This window comes from Somniosus microcephalus, chromosome 11 (genome assembly GCF_052327205.1).
Source record: "Somniosus microcephalus isolate GS21.2 chromosome 11, FLI_Smic_1.0, whole genome shotgun sequence".
NCBI classification, from domain to species: domain Eukaryota; kingdom Metazoa; phylum Chordata; class Chondrichthyes; order Squaliformes; family Somniosidae; genus Somniosus; species Somniosus microcephalus.
The window spans coordinates 238826395-238846494 of record NC_140997.1 but is presented as its reverse complement, the minus strand read 5'-3'; the positions used below and the strand labels follow the sequence as shown (position 1 = coordinate 238846494).

The window sequence follows — 20100 nt, the reverse complement described above, 5'->3', positions numbered from 1 at the left end:
GATGCCGAGCAAAAATTTTGTTTGGGGCCTTAACATATAGTCGCTGTAATATTAGGATAGCGGAGTCATAGTCTACACAGTCTTCGATATAGTCAAACACGTGAGGAGATACATAATTGGCAAGTATCTCTAATTTATCAGGAACATTCTCACCACACACCCTGAGGAAGTTGCTGAAGGTACGATACCAGTGTTTCCATTCCTTAGCAGTTCTAGGTGAATTCGGGTCCGGGTCAAGACGGGCGGGTCGGAGTAATTTGTCCATGATGGATTGATTACTACGCCGGAGTTCCCTTCTGCAGTTAAAGTCGTAGCTGGCTGTTCCCGAAATCACTCAAGAGCGCGGAGTCGATACAAGTTGATTAAATTGACGTAAGAAAACTCACTACACACTTGGTTTGAGTATAAAGCAAGGCTTTAATCAACTTGTTTCAAAGCATGGAAATCTAGTTGTCCTTCACTAGTTCCTGTTTACAAAATGTCCCTGGACAAGCTGGGCCCACGCCCGAGTATTTATACTCCTTGGACGGCGCCACCAGCTGGCCGTCCAGTGTTATTTCATGAGTCGTTTCTTCATGATGATGAGATTTATAACACTATTATGTTAATCTCCTCTTTAACCAGCAATGCTACCCCACCTCCTTTTTCTTTTCGCCTGTCCTTCCTGGATATTGAATACCCCTGGATGTAGAGTTCCCAGCCTCGGTCACCCTGGAGCCATGTTTCCGTAATCCCAATCATATATCCATTTACATCTATTTGCGCAGCTAATTCATCCACCTTATTACGAATGCTCCTCGCATTAAGACACAAAGGCCTAGAAATTCAGTCGCGTTTGCGCCCACTTATTGGCTATAAAGTGGTTTGCGCCTGAAGTTTTTTATCGCCCGAAATTCAGATGGACCCTAACATCGGCGTTAGCCGGTAGCGCTGCGCCGGCACCGATGACGTCATCGGTGTGCGCAGCGCCCCGGTTGCAATGCTGTTCCGGCCCGATGGCCAAATTCAGTTGCGGCCGCCTCGCCCGTGGCGGCCGCAAACAGCGTTTGTAAAACGATGCCTTGCAGCTCCGAAAGGCCGGCGCATAAAGGTGGAGGGGCGGCCGGCCGCTTTCCCGGCAGCCGCCTGGCCGCACCTCCCTCCCCGGACTCCTGCACCACCCCCCCGCGGCATTGATGTGTGACTCCCGCGAGCCCGGCACTTCTCCGGGGTGCCGGGCTCATTTGCCGGGGGAATCCCGCGCTGAACTCACGGCTGCAGGCAGCTCCTCCTTAAGAGGAGGAGGCCTGCAGTACCCCAGCCTGCCGCACCGCATCGGGTGCCGCAGCAGCAGCTGGATGCCTGAAACTTACATACATCGCCCCAAACGAGGCGGCCAAACCCTGCAATAGCGCCCGCCTCCGTCTTGGGCCGGCGCGACTGAATTTCAGGCGGGCGCTACGGGAATCTGGGCCAGCGCAAAATTTCGGGCACTAAAGACCTGGCGCGGCGAAACCGAATTTTTAGCCCAAAGCCTCCAGGCTTGTTTTTTTTTTTTTTTAACACTCTTCGACCTTTTAGAATTATTATTTACTGTGGCCATGTTTGATTTAAACCCTTGATTTCTCTGACTGCCACTTTTGCTTTTCTCCTTCCTGTCTTTTGCTTCTATCCTTGTTTCCCTTTCCTCTGTCTCCCTGCACAGGTTCCCAACCCCCTGCCATTTTAGTTTAAACCCTCCCCAACAGCACTAGCAAACACTCCCCCAATGACATCGGTCCCGGTCCTGCCCAGGTACAAACCGTCCAGTTTGTACTGGTCCCACCTCCCCAGAACCGGTTCCAATGTCCCAGGAATTTGAATCCCTCCCCCTTGCACCATTCCTCTAGTCACGTATTCATCTGAAATATCCTTCCATTTCTACTCTGGCTAGCACGTGGCACTGGTAGCAATCCAGAGATTACTACCTTTGAGGTCCTATTTTTAAATTTACCTCCTAACTCCCGATATTCAGCTTTTAGGACCTCATCCCGGTTTTTACTTATATCGTTGGAACCTATATGCACCACGACAACTGGCTGTTCACCACCCCCCCCCCCCGCCAGAATGCCCTGCAGCCACTCCGAGACATCCTTGACCCTTGCACCAGGGAGGCAACGTACCATCCTGGAGTCTCGTTTGCGGCCACAGAAACGCCTATCTAGTCCCCTTACAATAGAATCCCCTATTACTATAGCTCTCCCACTCTTTTTCCTCCCGTCCTGTGCAGCAGAACCACCCACGGTGCCAGGAAGTTGGCTGCTGCTGCCTTCCCCTGATAAGCCATCTCCCTCAACAATATCCAAAGCAGTATATCTGTTTGAGAGGGGGATGGCCACAGGGGACCCCTGCACTACCTGCCTGTGCCTACTACTCTGCCTGGCGGTCACCCATTCCCTTCCTGCCTGTGCAGCCTTTACCTGCGGTGTGACCAACTGATATCCACGACGTCCTCAGCATCGCAAATGCTCCAATATGTATCCATTCGCAGCTCCAGCGCCGCAATGCGGTCTGCCAGTAGCTGCAGCTGGATACACTTCCCGCACACATGGCTGTCAGGGACACAGGAAGTGTCCCTGATTTCCCACATAGTGCAGGAGGAGCATGTCACGGGGCCGAGCTGTCCTGCCATGACTTACCGTTTAATTAATTCAAATTAAATTAAATCAAATCAATACCACTAATTACACTACAATTAAATGATATACTCAAGGGTCCTTGTTTCCTAGCACTCCCCGCTACACAACAGAGACCGTAGCAACTATAAACCACAAAATTAAGACCTTTTAAATTTTATAAATTATGAACCTTAACTGTCAAACTATATAGTATACTCACCTGATCAGCTGCTTCCCCTGCGCCAGCGTCACTTTCTGTACTGTGATGTCACTGGGCCTGAAAATCACCGACCTTTATTTTCACCCACAGCCGCTGCTCCCTCGCAGGTCTGCCGCTCCCGTTGCTCGACTGGGCCTGAAAATCACCGACCTTTATTTTCACCCACAACCGCTGCTCCCTCGCAGGTCTGCCGCTCCCGCTGCTCTCACCATTACGAAAATATTCTTTCTCTGATTCAAAGGGGGTTCCCCATATTGAAATCCATTTGCAACAGTTCTGCCCACTCACTTAATCTGTCTATGTCCCTTTGTAACTTCATTCCCCCATCTACACAACTTACTGTGCCTCCCAAATTAGTGTCATCTGCAAACTTCTCTCTACTCCTTCATCCAAGTCATTGATATACATGTTGAAAAACTGATGCCCCAGTACAGATCCCAGAGGAATCCCTTCTCCCCACTCTCTGTCTCTTACCTCTCAACCAATTCCTGACCCACGTCTGGCACGGACAGCCAGTTTCCATGTTTAATTTCTATGTTCCATAATGTTTTTGAATTAATTTCTGGCCAAGTTCTTTTCACTGATGGAGAACATTAGTATTCGACTGTGACCAGAGGTGGCGGTGAACTAAGATTTATTCGGCAGAGCGAGTGATCGCCAGCACAAGGTAGAATCCATGTTTAAAGTGAACTCACAACATCATATTGAAATTCAATAAAACGAGCAGACGCCGGAAAATAAAAATATACAATTCATAGAAGTCAAATTTTTCAGGAACTGTGAAATGAAACCATTCAAAACTTTCGTCTGACACCGTCACCGTAGCAACATGAAATGACCCATCATATCATCGGAATAGCAACCAATCAGTCTTCACACTGGCCACATCTCTCTTTAATATAAATAGCTCAGTGTAAGGTAAATTCACAAACTCAATGTTTACAGAACTCCACATTCTACTGAAAACTGATTTTTTTTAAAAATGAATATTCCACAGATTTATGTACAATTCAAGCTATCGACCAGAGCATAAAAACATTGATGTCTGGCATATTTCTATCAATTTTCCTTTTCATACTTTGCGTAACTTCAAATAAGCAGCATTAAGACAACAGGATGCAGCAAAGTGCAGTGGCAGAGTCTCCACAGGGAGCACAGCCAACAACTGCAACCAAATCAGGGCACAAGTCAACCTGTGCTCATGATTGTCCACACGAAACCTAGAAACACAAACATTTATTGTGAGAGTCTTTAAACAACCGCCTCCATTCCCACATTACAACAGTGACTACACTCCAAAAGTACTTCATTGGCTGTAAAGAGACATCTGGTGGTCGTGAAAGGCGCTATATAAATGCAAGTCTTTCTTTTTCTTTCTTTTATTTGTGATACATCAGCAACGTGCCATATCTGGCCAAAGCAGCAAGACTGTGCAGCAAAGATTAAAGAACACACACCGCGCCCGCTCCAAAACCACCTGCTCCAGCACTCCACTCTCCAACACCGCAACACTGAAACCTCCATTGCTCCAACACTGCGCCCTCCAGCACTGCTCCCACTCCAACACTGTGCTCTCCAACACCGCAACACTGAAACCTCCATTGCTCCAACACTGCGCCCTCCAGCACTGCTCCCACTCCAACACTGTGCTCTCCAACACCGCAACACTGAAACCTCCATTGCTCCAACACTGCGCCCGCCAACACTGCTCCCACTCCAACACTGTGCTCTCCAACACCGCAACACTGAAACCTCCATTGCTCCAACACTGCGCCCTCCAGCACTGCTCCCACTCCAACACTCCAATACTGTGCTCTCCAACACCGCAACACTGAAACCTCCATTGCTCCAACACTGCGCCCGCCAACACTGCTCCCACTCCAACACTGTGCTCTCCAACACCGCAACACTGAAACCTCCATTGCTCCAACACTGCGCCCTCCAGCACTGCTCCCACTCCAACACTCCAATACTGTGCTCTCCAACACCGCAACACTGAAACCTCCATTGCTCCAACACTGCACCCGCCAACACTGCTCCCACTCCAACACTGTGCTCTCCAACACCGCAACACTGAAACCTCCATTGCTCCAACACTGCACCCGCCAACACTGCTCCCACTCCAACACTGTGCTCTCCAACACCGCAACACTGAAACCTCCATTGCTCCAACACTGCGCCCTCCAGCACTGCTCCCACTCCAACACTCCAATACTGTGCTCTCCAACACCGCAACACTGAAACCTCCATTGCTCCAACACTGCGCCCGCCAACACTGCTCCCACTCCAACACTGTGCTCTCCAACACCGCAACACTGAAACCTCCATTGCTCCAACACTGCGCCCTCCAGCACTGCTCCCACTCCAACACTGTGCTCTCCAACACCGCAACACTGAAACCTCCATTGCTCCAACACTGCGCCCGCCAACACTGCTCCCACTCCAACACTCCAACACTGTGCTCTCCAACACCGCAACACTGAAACCTCCATTGCTCCAACACTGCGCCCTCCAGCACTGCTCCCACTCCAACACCGCAACACTGAAACCTCCATTGCTCCAACACTGCGCCCTCCAGCACTGCTCCCACTCCAACACTGTGCTCTCCAACACCGCAACACTGAAACCTCCATTGCTCCAACACTGCGCCCTCCAGCACTGCTCCCACTCCAACACTGCTCTCCAACACCGCAACACTGAAACCTCCATTGCTCCAACACTGCGCCCTCCAGCACTGCTCCCACTCCAACATTGCACGTTCCAACACCGTCCACTCCAACACCGCAACACTGAGCCCTCCATTGCTCCAACACTGTGCCCTCCAACGTCCGAACACCCAGCGCCAGCACACACCACCAGAGTCGAACATTCCTAGACAGACCCGTGCTTATTCAGCAGCCTTGGCTTCAGACTATTCGTCCTCCTGACTTTTCCTGTTTCACTTTCTCACTAGCACTGCTGATTCTTGAGTCAGTCACTATCAGTCGTGCGATATCGTGCACACATGCAACAGCCTCTCTCACCCTGATATTTTAAGAAGCTCCTGAATACAAAGTATCAGCCAGCACTGAGAGATCTGGCCAGTTACATCAGTTCATTTCGATTCTTTTTCTCTTAATTTATCTGAAACCAGAAGAAGCATTCTCACTAAAATTTTATTTCTTTAGCTGTTTAGAGTGGGAAATCTGGCACTTATTCTGCTCAGAGTGGAATGGAGACAGGAGTAATGCAGCTTCTGTTTCTGGGCCCAGTTGGGGTTGTGTAGATCCTCTCACCGTTGGCTTTTCTACTGCTACACATACATTACCAATTCTATTAAAACTCCTGGCAAGTTTTGTGCATTTCACTATTTCACTCTCAGAATATCTCATAAATGTGAAATTTAATTCAAACTAAACACTAACCTGAAACTAATAATGCAAAGAAATGCAGATTGATGGCTTCTGCACCACAATGCAGACCCAACTAAATTAAATGGTCAGTGGCAGCACTCTTACCTATGAATCAGCAGGTCATGGGTTCACGCCCTCAGTATTGCACTGAAGTATTAGACCAGATTATGTGCTCAAGTCCTGGAGCGGGACTCAAACCCACGACCGTCTGACTCAGAGGTGGGATCCGCAGCCAAAGGAGAGCCAGGTTAATTTACTGCTGGCAAAGAGCAACGGTCATTCTCCTTCCCCGCAACCCTCGAGTGAAGAAATTTCTTCTCATCTCAGTCCTAATTGGCTGACCCTTTATTCTGAGACTGTGACCCCTAGTTCTAGACTCCCCAACCAGGAAACATCATCCCAGCATCTATCCTTACAAGCCCTGTAAGAATTTTATATGTTTCAATGAGATCATCTCTCATTCTTTTAAATTCTAGGGAATATAGGCCTAGTCTCCTCAATCTCTCCTCATAGGACAATCCCCCCATCGCAGGGTGTCACTGACAATCCCCCCATGTCAGGGCATCCGCGAGGCTGAGAGCTACGTGGATAGCACGTTTCAGGAGGTGGTCACCCCGCAGCTAAGGAGTGTGCAGGCATAGAGGGAATGGGTGACTGCCAGACAGAAAAGGAGGACCAGGCAGGTAGTGCAGGAGTCCCCTGAGTGCATCTCACTCTCCAACCAGTATTCTGTTCTGAGTACTGGTGAGGGTGATGGTTCCTCTGGGGAGTACAGCCAGAGCCAAGTTCGCGGCACCATGGGTGGCTCAGCTGTACAGGGGGGGAGGGGGAGGAAGATGAGTGGGAGAGCAATAGCGGTAGGGGATTCGATAGTTAGGGGAGCAGACAGGCGTTTCTGCAGCCACAGATGTGTCTCCAGGATGGTATGTTGCCTCCCTGGTGCCAGGATTAAGGATGTCACTGAGCGGCTGCAGAACATTCTGAGGCGGGAGGGTGAACAGCCAGAGGTCGTGGTCCATATTGGTACCAACGACATAGGTAGAAAGCGGGATGAGGTCTTGCAGACAGATTTTAGGGAGCTAGGAAAGAGATTAAAAAGCAGGACCTCAAAGGTAGTAATCTCTGGATTACTCCCAATGCCACGTGCGAGTGAGTCTACAAATAGGAGGATAGAGCAGATGAATGTGTGGCTGGAGAGATGGTGCAGAAGGGAGGGCTTCAGATTCCTGGGGCATTGGGACTGGTTCTGGGGGAGATGGGACCTGTACAGGCCGAACGGGTTGCACCTCAACAGGGCCAGAACCAATATCCTCGCGGGGAGGTTTGCTAGTGCTGTTGAGGAGGGTTTAAACTAATTTGGCGGGGGGATGGGCACCAGGATGTTAAATTAGAAAGGGGAAATAAAGTGCTCAAAGGATTGGGAGAGGCAGAGAGTACTAAAGTAAGAAATAGTGAGGTATTAGGTGGGGTCAAACTAAGAGAGAATACAGGATGGTCTAAGATGGGTTTATATATAGTGTATGTATGTGAACGCACAAAGCGTAGTAAACAAGGTAAGTGAGCTGCAGGCACAAATAGCCACATGGGAATATGATGTTGTGGCAATAACTGAGACCTGGCTCAAAAAAGGGCAGGATTAGGTACTAAATATTCCTGGTTATAAGGTGTTCAGGAAAGATAGGAGGTGGTGTGGCAGTATTGGTTAAGGAGAACGTTAGTGTGCTGGAGAGGGAGGATGTCCTGGAGGGGTCAAGGACAGAATCTATATGGCTAGAGTTAAGAAATAAGAGGTGCCATTACACTACTAGGTGTATTCTATAGGCCACCAAATAGTGGGAAAGATATGGAGGAGCAAATTTGCAGAGAAATTAGAGAGGTGCAAAAGCTATAGAGTAGCAATAATGGGGGACTTCAACTATCCTAATATAGACTGGGATCGTAATAGTGTAAAGGGCAGAGAAGGGGAAGAATTTCTGAAGTGTGTTCAGAAGAATTTTCTTGATCAGTAGGTTTTCAGCCCGACGAGGGAGGAGGCATTGCTGGATCTGGTTCTGGGTAGGTCAAGTGGAGCAAGTGTCAGTAGGTAAACATTTAGGGAACAGAGATCATAATATCATAAGGTTTAGCTATGGAAAAGGTCAGGGAGCAATCTAGAGTAAAAATGTTTAACTGGGGGAAGGCCAATTTCAATGGGATGAGAACAGATCTGGCCCGGGTAAACTGGAATCAAAGATCGGCAGGCAAAACTGTAGTGGAACAATAGGCTGCCTTTAAAAAGGAAATAGTTCAGGTACAGTCAAGGTACATTCCCACGAGGGAGAAAGGTCAGGCAACAAAGGCACTGGGAGTAGCAAAGACACAGAATGTACTCTGGGTAGGGGACTTCAATGTCCATTACCAAGAGTGGCTCGGTAGCACCACTATTGACCAAGCTGGCCGAGTCCTGAAGGACATAGCTGCCAGTCTGGGCCTGCGACAGGTGGTGAGAGAACCAACATGAGGGAAAAACCTACTTGATCTCGTCCTCACCAATCTACCTGTCGCAGATGCATCTGTCCATGACAGTATTGGTAGCAGTGACCACCGCACACTCATTGTGGAGACGAAGTCCCGTCTTCACACTGAGGACACCCTCCATTGTGTTGTGTGGCACTACCACCGTGCTAAATGGGATAGATGCAGAACAGATCTAGCAGCTCAAAACTGGATCCATGAGGCGCTGTGGGCCATCAGCAGCAGCAGAATTGTATTCCACCACAATCTATAACCTCATGGCCCGGCATATCCCTCACTCTACCATTACCATCAAGCCAGGGGACCAACCATGGTTCAGTAAGGAGAGTAACACCAGGCATATCTAAAAATGAGGTGCCAACCTGGGGAAGCTGCAACACAGGACTACATGCATGCTAAAAAGCGGAAGCAGCATGCTATAGACAGGGCTAAGCGATCCCACAATCAACAGATCAGATCAAAGCTCTGCAGTCCTGCCACATCCAGTCGTCAATGGTGGTGGACCATTAAACAACTAACGGGAGGAAGAGGCTCCATGAATATCCCCATCCTCAATAATGGTGGAGCCCAGCACGTGAGTACAAAAGACAAGGCTGTAGCGTTTGCAACCATCTTCAGCCAGAAGTGCCAAGTGGATGATCCATATCGGCCTCCTCCTGAGGTCCCCACCATCACAGAAGCCAGTCTTCAGCCAATTCGATTCACTCCACGTGATATCAAGAAACGGTTGAGCGCACTGGATACAACAAAGGCTATGGGCCCCGACAACATCCCAGCTAACGTGAAGACATGTGCTCCAGAACTAGCCGCGCCTCTAGCCAAGCTGTTCCAGTACAGCTACAACACTGGCAACTATCCGACAATGTGGAAAACTGCCCAGGTATGTCCTGTCCACAAAAAGCAAGTCAAATCCAATCTGGCCAATTACTGCCCCATCAGTCTACTCTCAATCATCAGCAAAGTGATGGAAGGTGTCATCGACAGTGCTATCAAGCGGCACTTACTCACCAATAACCTGCTCACTGATGCCCAGTTTGGTTTTTGCCAAGACCACTCGGCTCCTGACCTCATTACAGCCTTGGTCCAAACATGGACAAAGGAGCTGAATTCCAGAGGTGAGGTGAGAGTGACTGCCCTAGACATCAAGGCAGCATTTGACCAAGTGTGGCATCAAGGAGCCCAAGTAAAACTGAAGTCAATGGGAATCGGGGGGAAAACTCTCCACTGGCTTATAGGAAGATAGTTGACGTAGTTGAAGGTAAATCATCACAGCCCCATTACATTGCAGCAGGAGTTCCTCAGGGCAGTGTCCTAGGTCCAACCATCTTCAGCTGCGTCATCAATGACCTTCCCTCCAACATAAGGTCAGAAATGAGGATGTTTGCTGATGACTGCAGTGTTCAGTACCATTCACAACTCCTCAGATAATGAAGCAGTCCATGCCCGCATGCAACAAGTGGTAAGTGGCAGGTAATATTTGCGCCACAGTAGTGCCAGGCAATGACTATCTCCAACAAGTGAGAGTCTAACCACCGCTCCTTGACATTCAACGGCATTACCATCACCAAATCCCCCACCATCAACATCCTGGGGGTCACCATTGACCAGAAACTTAACTAGACCAGCCACATAAATACTATGGCAACAAGAGCAGGTCAGAGGCTGGGTATTCTGCAGCGAGTGTCTCACCTCCCGACTCCCCAATGCCTTTGCAGCATCTACAAGGCACAAGTAAGGAGTGTGATGGAATATTCTCCACTTGCCTGGAGGAGTGCAGCTCCAACAACACTCAAGAAGGTCGACACCATCCAGGACAAAGCAGCCCGCTTGATTGGCACCCCATCCAACACCTTAAACATTCACTCCCTCCACCACCAGCGTACCGTGGCTGCAGTGTGTACCATCTACAAGATGAGGTAACAGAGAGGGTTGATGAGGGTAATGTGGTTGATGTAGAGTATAGTGAACAAGTGAGGAGGAGAGTGATAGACTTTAGGAAGACATGGACAGGCTGGTGAAATGGGCTGACACGTGGCAGATGAAATTTAACACAGAAAAGTGTAAAGTGATGCATTTTGGCAGAAAGAATGAGGAGAGGACATAGAAAACTAAATGGTACAATCCTAAAGGGGCTGCACGAACAGAGAGACCTGGGGGTATGAGTGCATAAATCGTTGAAAGTGGCAGGGCAGGTTGAGAAAGCAGTTAAAAAGGCTTACGGGGTCCTGGGCTTCATAAATAGAGGTATAGAGTAGAAACATAGAAGATAGGAGCAGGAGTAGGCCATTCGGCCCTTCGAGCCTGCTCCGCCATTCAATGAGATCATGGCTGATAATCCAAATTCAGTACCCTGTCCCTGCCTTCTCCCCATATCCCTTTAGCCTCAAGAAATATATCCAACTCTTTCTTGAATATATTTAATGAACTGGCCTCTGTGGCAGAGAATTCCACAGGTTCACCACTCTCTGGGTGAAGAAATTCCTCCTCATTTCAGTCCTAAATGGCTTACCCCTTATCCTTAGACTATGACCCCTGGTTCTGGACTCCCCGGCCATCAGAAACATCCTTCCTGCATCTAGTCTGTCCAGACCTGACAGAATTTTATAGGTTTCGATGAGATCCCCTCTCAATCTTCTAAACTCCAGTGAGTATAAGCCCAATCGACACAATCTCTCCTCATACGTCATTCCTGCCATCCCAGGTGTCAGCCTGGTGAATCTTCGCTGCACTCCCTCCATGGCAAGAACGTCCTTCCTCAGGTAAGGTGACCAAAACTGTACACAATACTCAAGGTGCGGTCTCACCAAGGCCCTGTACAACTGTAGCAAGACATCCTTGTTCCTGTACTCGAACCCTCTTGCTACGAAGGCCAACATACCATTTGCCTTCTTAACCGCCTGCTGCACCTGCATGCTTACCTTCAGCGACTGGTGCACAATAACACCCAGGTCTCTTTGCACTTCCCCTTCTCCCAATCTATTGCCATTCAAATAATAATCTGCCTTCCTGTTTTTGCCACCAAAGTGGATAACCTCACATTTATCCACATTATAGTGCAATTGCCATGTTTCTGCCCAATCACCCAACCTGTCCAAATCGTACTGGAGTTTCACGACATCCTCCTCACAGCTTACCCTCCCACCCAGCTTTGTGTCGTCTGCAAATTTGGAGATATTACATCCAATTCCCTCGTCCAGATCATTAATATATATTGTGAACAGCTGGGGTCCTAGGACCGATCCGTTTATTCCAACTCTTTGCCTTCTGTCCGCCAACCAGTTCTCTATCCAAGTCAATACCTTGCCCCCCAATCCCATGTGCCTTAATTTTGCACACTAATCTCTTATGTGGGACCTTATCGAAAGCCTTCTGAAAGTCCAAATACACCACATCCACTGGTTCTCCCTTATCTATTTTACCAGTTACATCCTCAAAAAATTCCAGTAGATTAGTCAAGCATGATTTACCTTTTGTAAATCCATGTTGACTTTGTCCGATCCTGTCACTGCTTTCCAAGTGCTCTGCTATTACATCTTTTATAATAGACTCTAGCATTTTCCCCACTACTGATGTCAGGCTTACCGGTCTATAATTCCCCGCTTTTTCTCTACCACCTTTTTTGAATAGTGGGGTAACATTAGCTACCCTCCAATCCATGGGTACCGTTCCAGAGTCTATCGAGTTCTGGAAGATGACCAGCAATGCATCTACTATCTCTAGGGCCACTTCCTTAAGTACCCTGGGATGTAGAGCATCAGGCCCTGGGGATTTATCGGCCTTCAGTCCCATCAATTTTCCTAACACCATTTCCCTACAAATACTGATTTCTTTCAGTTCCTCCCTTTCAACAGACCCTATGTTCCCCGGCATCTCTGGGAGGTTATTTGTGTCCTCCTTTGTGAAGACAGAACCAAAGTATGTATTTAGTTGGTCTTCCATTTCCTTGTTTCCCATTATAAATTCCCCTGATTCTGACGTAAGGGACCTACGCTTGACTTCACCAATCTTTTTCTCTTCTCATATCTGTAATAAAAGCTTTTACAGTCAGTTTTTATGTTCCCTGCTAGCTTACTCTCATATTCTATTTTCCCTTTCTTAATTAATCCCTTTGTCCTCCTTTGTTGACTCCTAAACTGCTCCCAATCCTCAGGATTATTGCTTTTTCTAGCCAATTTATATGTCCTCTCCTTGGATCTTATGCTATCCCTAATTTCCCTTGTTAGCCACGGTTGAGTCACCTTTTTTGTTTTATTTTTATGCCAAACTGGGATGAACAAATTCTGTAGCTCATCCATTCGGTCTTTGAATGTTTTCCATTGCCTATCCACCGTCAACCCTTTGAGTGCCATTCCCCAATCAATCCTACCCAACTCGCTCCTCAGACCATCGTAGTTTCCTTTATTTAAATTGAGGACCCTTGTCTCTGAGTCAACTACTTCATTCTCCATCTTAATGAAGAATTCGATCATATTATGATCGCTCCGACCCAAGGGGCCTCGTACAACAAGATTGCTAATTAATCCTTTCTCGTTACATAATACCCAGTCTAAGATGGCCTGATCTCTGGTTGGTTCCTCGACATATTGGTCCAGGAAACCATCCTGTAAACACTCCAGGAATTCCTCCTCCACAGTATTGTTACTAATTTGGTTGGCCCAATCTATATGTAGATTAAAGTCACCCATGATGACTGCTGTGCCCTTATTGCACGCTTCTTTAATTTCCCTTTTAATGCCATCCCCAACTAAAAACTAAAAGTGTGGAAATTATGATGAACCTGTATAAACACTGGTTCGGCCCCAACTGGAGTACTGTGCCCAAATCTGAGCACCACACTTTTGGAAGGATGTGAAGGCCTTAGAGAGGGTGCAGAAAAGATTTACGAGAATGATTGCAGGAATGAGGGACCTCAGTTACGTTGATAGACTGGAGAAGCTGGGGTTGTTCCCCTTGGAGCAGAGAAGATTGAGAGGGGATTTGATAGAGGTGTTCAAAATCATGTGGGTAGAGAGAAACTGTTCCCATTGGCAGAAGGGTCAAGAACCAGAGGACACAGATTTAAGGTGATTGGCAAAAGAACCAAAGGAGACGCAAGAAAAAACTTTTTTACACAGCGAGTGGTTAAGATCTGGAATGCACTGCCTGAAAGGGTGGTGGAGGCAGACTCAATTTCATCTTTCAAAAGGGAGTTGGATAAGTATCTGAAGGAAAAAAAATTGCAGGGTTACGGGGAAAGGGCAGGGGAGTGGGACTAGCTAAGAATTGGCATGGGCTCGACGGGCCCAGTTACCTTTTTCCGTTCTGTAACCATTCTATGAATCAGTCTGGTGAACTTTTGTTGCACTCTCTCTAAGGCACGCATATCCTTCCTTAGGTAAGGAGATCAAAACTGTACACAGTACTCCAGGTGTGGTCTCACCAAGGCCCTATATAATTGCAGCAAGACCTCTTTACTCTTATACTCCAATCCTTTTGTAATAAAGGCCAACATACCATTTGCTTTCCTAATTGCTGGCTGTACCTGCATGTTAACTTTCAGTGATTCGTGTACAAGGGCATCCAGGTCCCTCTGAATACCATCATTTTCCAACCTCTCACCATTTAAAAAATATTCTGCTTTTCTATTTTTCCTACCAAAGTGGATAACTTCACATTTCTCCACCTTATATTCCATCTGCCATGTTCTTGCCCACTCACTTAACCTGTCTATATCCCTTTGCAGCCTCTTTGCATCTGCCTCACAACTTACTTTCCCACCTAGCTTTGTATCGTCAGAAATCTTAGATGCATTATACTCGGTCCCCTTATCTAAGTCATTGATAGAGTGTAAATAGCTGAGGCCCTCACACTGATCCTTGCAGTAACCCTAGTTACAGCCTGCCAACCAGACAATGACCCATTTATTCCTACTCTCTGTTTTCTGTCCATTAACCAATCCTCTATGTATAATGTATTACCCCAATCCCATGTGTAATAATCTCTTGCGTGGCACCTTATTGAATGCTTTTTGAAAATCCAAATACGCTACACCCACTGGTTCCCCCTTATCTACCTTGCTAGTTATAACCTCAAAAAACTCTATTATTTGTCAAACACAAGTTCCCTTTCATAAAACAGTGTTGACTCTGCCTACTCATATGATTTTCTAAGTGCCCTGTTACCATGTCCCTAATAATAGATTCTAGCATTTTCCCTACTACTGATGTCAGGCTAACTGGCCTGTAGTTCCCTCCATTCTTGAATAGTGGGGTTACATTTGCTACCTTGCAGTTCCTAATCGTACAACAATTAAACATCCAGCATGAATGAAAATTAAATATTGAGCAGGAGAGATGTCGGTGGCCGTAACAATGTCTCATATATAACTGCAGAGACAGAGAGATGCATTCTTTAGCTGACAGATCAATGAAACAAATGGCCCATATTAACAGGCACAGCTACGATGGGTCACGCGTCTTCTTCTGTGCTGCATCATTCTGATAATTGCTGTAACTCGTCATCCACCAGTTTAACATAAACCAGAGGTAAAATGTATCGAGTTCTTCGTTATATCAGGCATTCTCATTTCCATAGTCCTCACGCTGTACTGTGCTCAGAGCGAGATTCTGCATATGTCCTGAACTACAGTCACATTGCTTCTTCTAGCAAGCAAACTGCTGGTAAAATGCAACCTTGAGCCTCTCAATGTGGTGGCAGAGTTTGATTGCAGGTCCCAGTTTGAGCTCCATGCATTCCTGAACCGTGGGGAGAGTGAGCAGGAGCAGAGCCTGCCCATCGATCTCCTGACAAAGGAAGAGCAGAATATTAAACCACATATTCATAAAGCTAAACTAAGCTGCACCCTGACCCCAGTGAGCGAGGTGGCTAATTGTTGGTGAAGATGGCCCGAGCAAAATTACACACTAAACTTTCCACTGAAGTATCCAACAGAGCCTCAGGAAGCAGAGCCGGGCTCAAACACAAGAGAACCGTCACTGGGAGCCTCAGGAAGCAGAGCCGGGCTCAAACACAGAGAACCGTCACTGGGAGCCTCAGGAAGCAGAGCCGGGCTCAAACACAGAGGACCGTCACTGGGAGCCTCAGGAAGCAGAGCCGGGCTCAAACACAGAGGACCGTCACTGGGAGCCTCAGGAAGCAGAGCCGGGCTCAAACACAGAGGACCGTCACTGGGAGCCTCAGGAAGCAGAGCCGGGCTCAAACACAGAGAACCGTCACTGGGAGCCTCAGGAAGCAGAGCCGGGCTCAAACACAGAGGACTGTCACTGGGAGCCTCAGGAAGCAGAGCCGGGCTCAAACACAGAGAACCGTCACTGGTCAGAGGGACATATTCAATGTACAAATAAACCCTCTTCTGCACAAATATTTGAAATCTTACTCAAGCTGATGACACACTGGAAGTCCTTACATTAATCTGTTGAAATGCTAGCACTGCCATTAAAACGGTTTCCCCTGCAGCCCACAAACAGTTGAAGCGATGGGGCCATACCCACTGCTCGCTTTCGTTATATAAATGACTTCTGCATCAGACTAGAATGTCACTGAATTAAATCGGATTGGATACAAACACTTCCTAAACTGTTACTGCATAGTCAGGAAGTGGGCTAACTGGTTTGTCACACCAAATGCAGAATACAATGCTCCACATAATCACAAGCTGGTAGCTACAGTCAGTCTCTACTGCCTTTCTACATTTGTCTATTTACTTTCCGTATGCAGAATGAAAGAACAAGCTGCCTTTTTAGGGGTTCAGGAGCAGACATTGTCCAGTTTGTGCTAACTATCCCTGCATACATGCTGCCTCATTGATGCTAAAGACATTTCAGAGAGCACAGCCAGCTGCTACCTGATCCCGGAAGAGCCTGGACAGCGGAGCACAGTCGGTAGACCTGATGAATCGCACCACTTCAGCGACGCTCCACTCCAACGGGTTAGTCTCAAGCCGCAGCCTCATCTCCTTCATTTCCTGCTTAGAAAACAGTCGGGACTGAAAAATATCCGACATATGGAATCTTAAAAATAACAGGAAAGGCCATTCAACCTGATCCTTCCCCAGAATCAGACACTCTGCCTCATCGCGGACTCGAAAAATTTAAAATTCTCATCCTTATGTTCAAATCCCTCCACAGCCTCGCCCCCCCCGCCAACTCTGTAACCTCCTCCAGCCAGACAACACTCTGAAATCTCTGCACTCCTCCAATTCTGCCCTCTTGCCCATCTACAGCATTGGCAGCCGTGCCTTCAGCTGCCTAGGCCCCAAGCTCTGGAATTCCCTTCCTAAACCTCTCCGCCTCGCTCTCCTCCTTTAAGATGCTCCTTAAAACCTACCTCTTTCCTGACCTAATACAGTATCTGCTTATGTGGCTTGGTGTCAAATTTTGTTTGATAATCGCTCCTGTAACGCGCCTTGGGATGTTTTACTAGTTTAAAGGCGGTTTATAAATGCAAGATGTTGTGGTCTCCAACCATTTAATCTCCTAAAGTAAAGAAGTAAAGGATGGTATCAAATTGAAAACGAAGGCATACAATGTTGGGAGGCCAGAGGATTGGGAAATTTTTAAAAACCAGCAAAGGATGACTAAAAATATAATAGAGAGAAGTTGAATTATGAGAGTAAACTGGCAAGAAATATTAAACAGAAAGTAAGAGCTTCTACAGGTATATAAAAAGGAACAGAGTAGCTAACGTAAACGTTGGTCCCTTAGCAGATGAGAATGGGGAATTAATAATGGGGAACGGGGAAATGGCAGAGACTCTGAACAAATGTTTTGTATCTGTCTTCATGGTAGAAGACACGAACAACATCCCAATAATGGATAATCAAGGGGCCACAGGGAGGGGGGAACTAAAGACAATCACCATCACTAAGGAAAAAGTACTCGGTAAAATAATGGGTCTAAAAGACGACAAGTCCCCTGGACCAGACGGTCTGCATCCCAGGGTCTTAAAAGAAGTGGCTGCAGAGATAGTGGATGCATTGGTTGCAATATACCAAAATTCCCTGGACTCTGGAGAGGTCCCAGCAGATTGGAAAACTGCAAATGTAACGCCCCTATTTAAGAAAGGAGGGAGACAGAAAGCAGGAAACTATAGACCAGTTAGCCTAACATCTGTCGTTGGGAAAATGCTGGAGTCCTTCATTAAGGAAGCAGTAGCAGGGCATTTAGAAAATCATAATGCAGTCAAGCAGAATCAGCATGGTTTTATGAAAGGGAAATCATGTTTAACAAATTTGCTGGAGTTCTTTGAGGATGTAACGAGCAGGGTGGATAACAGTGAGCCAGTGGATGTGGTATATTTGGATTTCCAGAAAGCATTCGATAAGGTGCCACATAAAAGGTTACTGCAGAAGATAAGCGCTCACGGAGTTGGGGGTAATATATTAGCATGGATGGATAGAGAATTGGTTAACTAACAGAAAGCAGAGAGTTGGGATAAATGGGTCATTTTCAGGTTGGCAAACGGTAACTAGTGGGGTGCCACAGGGATCGGTGCTGGGGCCTTAACTATTTACAATCTACATTAATAACTTGGATGAAGGGAGCAAGTGTAATGTAGCCAAGTTTGCGGTTGATACAAAGATGGGTGGGAAAGCAAGTTGTGCAGAGGACTCGAAGAATCTGCAAAGGGATACAGACAGGCTAAGTGAGTGGGCAAACATTTGGCGGATGGAGTATAATTTGGGAAAGTGTGAGGTTAGCCACTTTGGCAGGTAAAATAAAAAAGCAAATTATTATTTAAATGGAGAGAGATTACAAAATACTACAGTTCAGAGGGACCTGGGGGTCCTTGTGCATGAAACACAAAAAGTTAGCATGCAGGTACACCAAGTAATCAAAAAGGCAAATGGAATGTTGGCCTTTATTGCAAGGGGGTTGGAGTATAAAAGCAGGGAACTCCTGCTACAACTGTACAGGGCGCTGGTGAGACCACACCTTGAGTACTGCGAACAGTTTTGGTTTCCTTATTTAAGGAAGGATATACTTGCATTGGAGGCAGTTCAGAGACGATTCACATGGTTGATTCCTGAGATGAGGGGGTTCACTTATGAAGAAAGGTTGAGCAGGTTGGGCCTATACTCATTGGAATTTAGAAGATGAGAGGTGATCTTATTGAAACATAAAAGATACTGAGGGGGCTCGACAAGGTAGATGCAGAGAGGATGTTTCCCCTCGTGGGGAAATCTAGAACTCGGGGACATAGTTTCAGAATAAAGGGTCGTCCTTTTAGAACGGAGATGAGGAGGAATTTCTTCTCTCAGAGAGTCGTAAATCTGTGGAATTCTCTGCCCCAGAGAGCCGCGGAGGCTGGGTCATTAAATACATTTAAGGTGGAGATAGACAGATTTTTGCAAGATAAGGGAGTAAAGCATTATGAGGAGCGGGCAGGGAAGTGGCTTTGAGCCCAAGATCAGCCATGATCTTATTGAATGATGGAGCAGGCTCAAGGGGCCAAGTGGCCTATTCCTGCTCCTATTTCTTATGTTCTTATTTGTATCAAGAGTCGCCAATTCTGAAGGAAGGTTGATGGAAATTCCTCAGTTTATAAATATATGTCGGCCGTACCTCAATGGGCAGTGCTCACTTGCCTCTTTTCAAAAGGTTGTGGGTTCAGAGACTTGAGCCCATAATCTAGGCTGACACTTCCAGTGCAGTACTGAGAGAGCGCTGCATTGTCGGAGGGGCAGCACTGAGAGAGTGCTGCACTGTCGGAGGGGCAGTACTGATGGAGCGCTGCACTGCCGGTGGGGCAGTACTGAGCCGCTGCACTGTCGGAGGGGCAGCACTGCCGGTGGGGCAGTACTGAACCGCTGCACTGTCGGAGGGGCAGTACTGAGGGAGCACTGCACTATTGGAGGGGCCGTCGTTCAGATGAGACGTTAAACCGAGGCCCCATCTGCTCTCTCGGGTGGATGTAAAAGATCCCACGGCACTATTGGAAGAACAGGGGAGTTCTCTCTCACTTCTTTTTCCGATACATTGATGACTGTAGCGGTGCCATTTCCTGCTCTCGCCCCGAACTAGACAATTTCATTCACGTTGCCTCCAATTTCCACCCTTCCCTCACCTTCACATGGTCCATCTCTGACTCTTCCCTTCCCTTCCTCGACTTCTCCGTCTCCATCTCTGGGGATAGGTTATCGACCAATATTCACTACAAGCCCACTGACTCCCACAGCTACCTGGACTACACTTCCTCCCACCCCGCCTCCTGTAAGGACTCTATTCCATTCTCCCAGTTTCTCTGTCTCCTCCGTATCTGCTCCGACGATGCCACCTTCCACACCAGTGCTTCTGACATGTCTTCCTTTTTCCTCAACCGAGGATTCCCCTCTACCGTG

At 47.4% G+C, this 20100-nt stretch overlaps 1 protein-coding gene across 1 annotated transcript in view; it reads right to left on the bottom strand.

Moving 5' to 3' along the window:
• Positions 1-3473: 3473 nt before the first annotated feature.
• The window catches only part of LOC147111374 (scm-like with four MBT domains protein 1), a 150383-nt gene continuing 133756 nt past the window's right edge, over positions 3474-20100 (bottom strand). The window contains exons 19-20 of the mRNA XM_086002204.1: positions 16606-16725; positions 3474-15544 (exon numbers count right to left, since the gene is read on the bottom strand). Of these exons, the coding sequence (XP_085858330.1) occupies positions 15404-15544; positions 16606-16725 (261 nt within the window). The 3' untranslated portion in view covers positions 3474-15403. The remainder of the gene's footprint in view (positions 15545-16605; positions 16726-20100) is intronic.